Source organism: Glycine soja, chromosome 11 (assembly GCF_004193775.1).
Source record: "Glycine soja cultivar W05 chromosome 11, ASM419377v2, whole genome shotgun sequence".
Taxonomy (NCBI): Eukaryota; Viridiplantae; Streptophyta; class Magnoliopsida; order Fabales; family Fabaceae; genus Glycine; species Glycine soja.
In genome coordinates this window covers 24,865,548-24,874,358 of record NC_041012.1, presented here as the reverse complement: position 1 = coordinate 24,874,358, position 8,811 = coordinate 24,865,548, and the positions used below count along the sequence as shown (strand labels likewise).

General features: G+C 33.7%; 1 protein-coding gene across 3 annotated transcripts; it reads left to right on the top strand.

Moving 5' to 3' along the window:
- Positions 1-505: 505 nt before the first annotated feature.
- LOC114376155 (SMR domain-containing protein At5g58720-like) lies at positions 506-6,234 on the top strand. 3 transcript variants are annotated; one of them, XM_028334120.1, is made up of 11 exons: positions 509-1,183; positions 2,020-2,045; positions 2,253-2,375; positions 2,684-2,769; positions 3,485-3,714; positions 4,459-4,535; positions 4,650-4,706; positions 5,177-5,244; positions 5,306-5,424; positions 5,527-5,597; positions 5,804-6,234. In XM_028334120.1, exons 1-11 carry the CDS (start codon positions 619-621, stop codon positions 5,933-5,935), a joined length of 1,554 nt encoding a protein of 517 aa, XP_028189921.1. In that variant the 5' UTR covers positions 509-618; the 3' UTR covers positions 5,936-6,234. The 3 variants fall into 3 exon arrangements, 2 of the variants coding, with proteins under 2 accessions (XP_028189921.1, XP_028189922.1); XM_028334121.1 differs by having other exon boundaries at positions 510-1,183; positions 5,318-5,424; XR_003658918.1 differs by lacking the exon at positions 5,804-6,234 and having other exon boundaries at positions 506-1,183; positions 5,364-5,424; positions 5,527-5,587.
- Positions 6,235-8,811: the final 2,577 nt, after the last annotated feature.

Genomic DNA, 8,811 nt, shown 5'->3' with positions numbered 1-8,811 from the left:
AATTTAATTTTTATTTTTCCTCCTTTTTAATTGTTGCAAGCATAATATTACAATCAATACTTAAAAAAATAGGAAAACGATATTGCTTTGAAATTTCTATTGAATTATTAATTAATATTATGTTTATTATTATGTTTATTAATCAATATTATGCTTAGTGCAATATTATGATTGCAACAATTAAAAAAGATAGATGGATAAATTTATTGTACTTTTTTACTATCTTTCTTGTTTTCTTATTTATTACTTGTTTATATTATTTAGGAAAAATACCCTTTTTTAAGTAAGAAATGGTCAGAAATCCAATAAACCAATGAAATTTATAAAAAAAAAAATAGATGTCGAAAAAAAATTTGTAATGAGTACGAACTAAACAAAAACAAAAATTCCAACAATAAAGAGGGTTTTTCTTCTCTTTTTTCGAAAAAAGAGAAGAATTTATACAAAACTGACAGGGGAAAATATAAATATGGACTAAAATTTGAATTTTTGGAGACGAGTATTTATCCTTAATAAATTTTTCATAGTATTGGATTTCTTTTCTTCTCAAACGAAACTGAGATTCTCTAATTCCGTTCCTTCCGTAGGCCCCCAGATCCGTTTTGCCCTATTCCGGAGATGAAGAACCCCAGGAAGAAGAAGAGACCGAAGCCGCAGAAGAAGCTTGAGAAGAACAAAGGCGTTGTTGCTGCTGCTGCTGTTGTTGCCGAGAACGAAAACGAAAACGAAGAAGAAAAGAGAAAACGCAGCATTTTGGAGGCACTGGTTGAGGCCTTCTCCTTGTCTTCAGTCAGGGAAGCTTCCATGGCCTATAACATTGCCGGCGGTGATCCCGACAGGGCTTCGGAGATCCTAAGGAAGGGTTTTTCGGACAGATCCGAGGATTCGTTCTCGTGTTTTTCTTACGGCTCTTCTTCTTCTTCTTCCTCTTCGTCGGGGTTGGAATTGGGTTCGAAAGGTGGTTGGAGGCAGCAGCAGCAGCAGCAGAAGAAGATGGTTGCTTCAACCGGCACTGTTTCAACGGTTTTGGGGAAGGAATATGTGAGGAGGAACAATAATAATATAAGGAACAAAGGGTTAAGTTCTAATGGAGTTTTTGAAATGGAGGAGGCAGAGCAGTTCCTCTGCTCTATGCTTGGCGATGATTCTGATATTAACTTGGCTGTTGTTAGAGACGTTCTTTGTGAGTATCATTTGGCGGATTTTTGTTTTTCGTTTATTGTAGTTTTAATTTGGATAAAAATAAAATTCCATTCGAACAGGATTGACTCCAGTGGAGGATGTTCTAGACCAAAAACAGATAAAATTTCATTCGTACTTCTTTTGGTGTTGTTCTTTAATCAGAATTGGAGTTTTGCCTCGGTGTTGACATTCCATGAAATTTTAATTTGGACAAAACTTAGATAAAATTCCATTGGTGCATTTGGTGTTGTTTTTAATCAGAATTGGAGTTTCACCTCGGTGTTGATTTGCATTTCATGGAATCCTTTGTTATGCGGATTATTGAGGTAAAACTCCAATTCCGATTGGAGAATAACATCCTATAGAACTTGATCAGGAAGATGCAGAATTTGTGGCTGTAGAAACATGAATGACTAGATGTTGTACTTTTGAAAGAAAAAAAACAAAAAAAGTTATGATTTCAATTTTGTAATCATTGCCAGTTTTTTAAAACTTGTTTAGGATTCAACCGCTTGATGTGCTTCTAAAAGGAGAATTAGATAGTCTTTTGAGATTACATAGGATTAGAGATTTATTCTCTTCCTTAAAGTGATTTGATGTTACTTTTTAGACTTTTGGTCTTTGCTTGTGCCTTAAAGCAGGCATGAATTTGTCCTTGCATTCTTTGCTTAAAGCAAAGCCAGAATTTGTCCTTGCATACTTTGCTTAAACCAAGCAAACAAGCTTATTAAGGACATTGTGTATATGAGGTTGTTAGTTATGAAATTTTGTTTTGGAGATTAGCTTCTTTTGGTTTATTATTTATTGATTGACCTTGGGATTTGTCTTTGCATGCAGGTCAGTGTGGAAATGATATTGAAAGGGTATGATGACAATCTGAGATTGTACTTCAGTTATGTCCTTAACACTTGATGTTCGCGTATTGTTTTCAATATTGCACTTTTACTTTTAGTCAGTTAATTATTGTGTGTAATTAAAAAAGTTTATTGTTGTCTGTTTGTGCTCTTTTTGTTGGTTTTGTGGTGCCTATGCTAGTTTTGTTATATGATTAGCTAAGTATGATTTTCCAGGCCTCAGATATATTGCTTGATTTAGCTGCTTCCACAAATGAGAAACCGAATACTGCTAGACATCCTAACTACGGAGTGGACAACATAGATGATGAGAGGTTCTTTGCTGACCCCAATGACAGTGTAAGTGCCAGAATAGAATTTTGCTTACTTCAAATTTGTACTTGGTTTATCTTTTAACTTAGCTAACCTCACATAGTGGGATAAGGCTTTGTTGTTGTTTTATCTTTTAACTGGTCATGTGTTCTCTTCTGAAAAAGTCAGTAATATAATTTGCTTAAGCTACTGCAGTTGTACTGTACAGTGTATAGTTTTTATATTATTTATCTATTCACCTCTACTGTGTTGCAATACTCTAGATTTTCGAGGTATTTTTAACTTCATCATCTGTGTCCATACTGTACAGTACTAATTGCCAAATTTTGTCACAGTTGATAGACAGGAGATTAGAGTGCACATCTCTTTCATGGGAAGGTTATCTTTCTACTAATCCATGGTCTGTTGGATCTTTTGGAAGGTAAATTATATCAATGTATTTGGTATGCTGTCAGTCAAATAATTATGGCTTTTTCTTCCCATTTCTCTTTCATGATGCACCTCCTTCCCAAAAAGAGGAAACAATTTTGGTAAAGGATCTATGTATGATTAAAGCCAACATCTTTTAACCTGCTTCGCTATATCATGAGATTTAGCTACTAAAGTAACCCAGTAAATAAAATTATTGAAGGTGAAGGTGAAAATTTGAGTTGGCAATTGAATATTGCCAATAGATATGTCATGGTGCATAAGATTTAAATTGTACCTTTACATATGCATTTATATTCTTCTAGTTTCTAAGTGTCTGCATAGAACTACTAAAGGTACATTCATTTGATTGAAATCCTCTTCAAAGCAGGCTAAACATTATCATTCTCTACTCCTTGTATTAAATTGTAATAGATTCAATCTTGAACTTGAGCTATAATCTTAGCGCAAATCCCTGGTAGGGATACACATGCTGCATTTAAAGCTCAACACCACTATGGTACCTAAATAAATAAGAATATAATAAGAACTTGTAATTTTTTTTTTTTTTTGGCTTGCCTGTTACTTTAATATCCTCTAGTTCTAGTATTTGCTTTTGGTCACCATTTACACCTCACTGCATTCGAATCTCAATATCTTCTTAATCAAGGATCTTGATATCTGGAACCTAACTCCACTCCACTAGCTAAGTTGTTTCTTGGTTTTAGGAAATATGCGGAGGTTCTCAATAATTCTAAAGCTAATTCTGCTGTTAGCCCAGGATGTACAAAGTCTGAGATTCCTCAGAAGGTGTTGGAATCTTTGTTTAACATTCCCAAAAGCACTGAACATGACAAAAATACCATGAATTGGAGAAATGTAGTAAAGAAAATTCAGTCTTTGGGACCTGGGTTCTATGTTTCTCCGCATGTTGCAGAATCTCAGCAACGTACTTGTGGTACATAATGACAATTTCTTAAATACTTTTACTTGCATAGGCTTTCCTTGAACAGTATTTGTTGTTAGTGTCTTTGTGGTTCCATTTTATCATTAAAAAATAGTTGGCTAATTTTCAGTAATTGCAAATACCTTTATGAATCTGTTTCATGCTCATTTCTCCTTCTGTTTTACCTTTAATCATATTTGAAATGGGACTTTGTCATTGGTTTTACAAAGTACGTTGGCTTGCAATTCACTCAATTTAAGGATTAATGAAATTAATATGGTCAAGTTACTACCTGTCTTTATGGTGTGGCCAGGTGGCTTGGGGCTTGCCACCCTAGGCAACCTGAGTCAGAGTGAAGAGGATTCATCATGCATTTTTGGCAAGATTACCTCTGCTATATTGGTAGAGTTTACTAGAAAGGGTTGGATCTGACTGGAAAAGGCTGGATATTGTTGAGTATGGACAGAAAATGTGGGATGGGGTCTTCTCAAATATATTTTTTTGCTTGGTATCTGGTCTCGTTTGATTAGTAGGAGCATATAAGAGTATACTTGTTGTATTCCTGTTTAGCTAAAAGTCTAACTATAGTTAGTAGTTAGACAGTTAGTTGTTAGTATGTTAGTTAGGACAGCTGTATTTAGTCTTTTAGATTATCTTTATTTTTAATATAATATGCTTCAATTTGATTATTTCCTTGAGGCTAGCAAATTCAAACTATGACAGCTCATTTTCTTTTTTTGCTTTCCTCATTTGTAGCCAAGGGAGATGAATATCATGTGTTTAGGGAAGATTCAAGGAAGCAATGGGATTCAGTGAAATCTTATTATACGAAAGTAAGTTCACATTTGGCCTTTTCTTGGGATTATTTCCCTTTGTGATCTTTAAGCCACTTTGTTACGGAGTTCAAATGTCAGTTGAGAACAGACATGGGTGCCATTATTTTGCAGGCTGCAACAGCATATACCAAACGGGAACGAGCTTATGCTGCGTATCTTTCCGACCAGGTTCATTGAATAGAACCTTGAAATTTTGTGTGGAGAACACAAGACACTCATTTTGCACCAATAATTGTGATGGTTATTCATAATAATCTTTTGGTGTAATTTATCTTTTCAGTTTACTTCTGATATAGCTTGAACGTTATTTTTTTTACCCTAAATATTGGTAGTAACTAGTAAGGTTTGTCTGAATGTTTACTTTCTCCTTTCCTCTATATATTGCTTTCTTTCCCCCTTTTATGCTCCTGTAGTGTGGAATTGAGATCCAAATACAACCATGTCTTGTCTGTTCCTTTTCAAGGTTGTTTTATAGAAATATTTTAAGATTTTAATTTCTAAGTTAAATGGTTTTTGGTGGAACACTGATTACTTTTATTGTGTGGTGGTTTATATGTACACTAACTGTATTTTTTCAGATCCTTCAGTATGGTGGGTCACCTTGTTTTATAATGCTAACTATTTCTATGTCTGACTAGGGTAAAGAACAAACTAAATTAGCTCAGAAAGCAGACACTAAGGCCAGCCATGACATATTTGTAGCTAGGTTGGTGGATTTCCCCTTTTCACATTCTTGTGTACTATTGCTTGTATTAAGCTATTGTTAGTGGCATATGCAGAAACAAAGGTATAGAAAATGTGATAACTATTGACTTACATGGGCAGCACGTAAAACAAGCAATGAGAATGCTGAAACTTCACCTTCTGTTTGGATCATATGTTCCCTGTAAGCATTTTTGAGGATCTAGGTTCTCACATTTTCTTGTGACACTAAAACTGCATTGCATTTGCATTTACTTTATCTGATTGCCTTTTATGTCTGCTTCAGCTGTCCAGACTCTAAGGGTCATTACAGGATGTGGATCACATGGTGTTGGAAAGTCTAAGCTGAAACAATCAGTATGGTTTAATCTACCCTCTTCTAATCAATCTTTTATGCTCTAATGTATAGTGAAACATAGTGTTCAATGAATATTTTGGAACTTGGTTGTTAACAAGGAAATTGACTTATTTTTTCTTGTTCAAATCCTAGAAATTCTTGATCATTTTTTGAGGGGACCATAACTGTTTCTAAATGATGGTTCCTTGCCATTTGGTTAATACAGGTTATAAACCTTTTAGATAGAGAAGCAATTGAATGGAGGGAAGAGAACCGGGGAACTGTGTTGATTAAACTCAGCAGATGGAGAGAGTATAGCTTTCTGGACACCAGCAGTGACAGTGACAGTAATGATTAAGCATGTCTAAGTGCATCAGCTTGTTGTACCATATTTAGATCAATTGCCTGGCGAAAATAAATAAATTAGAGCTGTGACATTGACATGTACATTATTTTGTTAGCCAAGCTAGACCTTGGGACATTTTGGGATCATATCATGTAGAGCAGAACCTGTAGCTCAATTGAATCTGGTTGTATGAGTCAGAATTGCATTTCTTGATTAGGCTAATGACCCAGCTGTGTACATACATGAATATGTAAAGATGATGTTTGATTTTCAGGATTTTATGTTTAATTTCTCCATATTGTTATTTAAAATTGTGTTGTGGGTGATAATTACACACACTAGTATGCTTGATGCCATGGACATTGGTTGGCTCAAAGGTAATGGCTGTTAATCTCTGGTTAACTTATAAATTTGTTTCAGTTTACGAGCTCACTCCTGCAAATTAAGCTGAATTGGATGTGATGTTTCTTGGTGAACTAGGACAAACTCGGGTGGGATCCCTCAAACTCACGAGTTTATGTCTGAGTTGGCGATTTTCCACACCCATTTTAGAGTGTAACATGGCATGGATTTGTGCTGGTTTCTTGCGCGATCAGGGCTGGCTCACTTTTAGATCTAAGCTCTCTTCATGTTCTCTCTAGCACATCTTCCGTCACTTGAAGGGGTGAAACAAGACGTTTTCTAGTATGCACAAGTCGAAACAACTGTCATCTTGCACAAGTAATTTGGGCCGTTGAATGTGGGGTGAAAAAGTGAACGGCTGTGATTTTATATATATATATATATATATATATATATAAAACTGGTTTTTTCATATTTATGTCATCTATTTTTTAATTACACATGTGGAAAAAAAGGTACTATTATGAGGACGTAGCCTAACAAATGATTTTGGTGACCTAATTTCATCTTCACTCGTGAGAAAAAGGAATTTGGTCTTCATTCATCCCACAACCGTTATCGTCGTGAGTGGAGCCCAAGGGGTGTGTTGTCATCTTTGCAGCCTTCCATCGTGATCGTTGTCTTCGTTGGTTGTCTTTATTATTTGTGGTCGACCGTCGTAGGTGTGGAACAGTTGAATTTGCGAGTGTTATATTCCATGTCGAAGATTATACAATGGATGAATGTGGCCTTTGACGGCATATCGGTGAACACAAGTATTTCTCCTGTATTGTCAATTTGTAGTTTTTCCTTCGTTGTGTTTTTTTAATAATAGTTGGGAAATTGGTATGATTTCATTTGGTAGTATTTTGATTCACAATTTAACAGTTGGGATGATGTAATTTATGTGGTTCGTTGTGCGTGATGTGAGTTTATATGTGTATTCATCCGATATTTGATCATTTGTAATAGTTTATTCAATTTATGTTATTTTTAATTGATGAAGTTATCCTTTATCTGATTTTTTTGATGAAGATTTGTGGTTGAAATTGGTTTATGGCATAGCTTCAAATGTTGGTTAATTGTATCTTTCAATGTTTTTGATGCACATAAATGTTGCCATAGGGAAAAATTGTTAGTCATGAAGGTTTTGCAAGTATTCCAGAGAGTCAGATACAAAATAATTTTAATAGTTATCTCCATCCTAATGGGAATTGGGATTTATCTAATATTGAAGACTTTAATTGGTTAGATTGTTGGCACCTCTAATCCTTGTGACTCGCAAGCACAGATCAGCCGTAGTAGATTAGAGCATCATGAAATTGATTTTTTGTTTGTTTGGATTATTATGAGAAGTGGTCTGAAGCCTTATGTAGGAAACTTGCATGTGATTGAATGGTTTTAGTATATGTAATTGGTGTGAGGACACTGAATTGTAATTGGTTAGGAAGGGACTACCATAATGTTTCTACACCCGCTATGTAATGGATTGGGTTATATGTGTAATATAAACCAAAAAGAACAACAGACGAAGCATTGACAATGTTTGCATATTTACTTTGGAGTTAGTCTTTGCATGCTATGTAAGGAGAGAAATTGGAATGCTTCTGAAAAGAAGAGTTGTTTAATGAGTAATGTAATTCCATTAAAAACATTTTTTTTTATCATAGATTGAATTTTTTTTAAAGAAAAAGAAATCTTAAATAAATTGATTATTTTAATATGATTTGATTATGTGTTTTGTTTATGTTTTGAAAGTATTGGTTATGTTAAATAGATTGGAGTAAATGCAAGTGAATGTTATTGCTGCATATAATCAACCAGACACTGATAGTTGTTTATCAGTTTTGAAAGTTATGTAGAAATTTATAGGTGACTACCTGAATACCCAATTGGGATAATGAAAATAATTGATTAATGTTTAGAAAATAATAATTAAACAGATAAGGTGTTTAATTATTAGAGATAATTTGTGATATTTTTGTTATGTTTGATTTTAGATAGAATAATTGATAAAGAAGATATAAGACACATTTTGTAATATGATGATATTCCTACCCAAATCAAAATGGGTTAATTGTTATTCTTGGAGTTTGTGGTAGAGTTAGAACCATATTTTGGAGATGATCCAATGATTACGTAGCCTTATAGGCCAATATTGAATTTTGGTATTGATGTAAATTTTGGGTCAAACTTTTTGATACATAATAGACCCAATAACAAGGGAGCTCAAACGGTTGCACACATTTGTTGGCGATTGTCATTTCATGTTGAGATATTTGATTTTGAATATATATTATATGAGTAGTAGTATTATATTAAATTGGTTGTGAAATTTGTATATTTAATTTTTGTAATTATAAATTAAGTTAAACTAAATATTAATCTATTAATAAAAAACAAAAATACACTTAAACTTTAATACTAAATTTTTTTTCATCAATGATAGTAATAACGATTAAATTATATTATTTATGGAATTTGTTTATATTTTAAAATTTAATTAT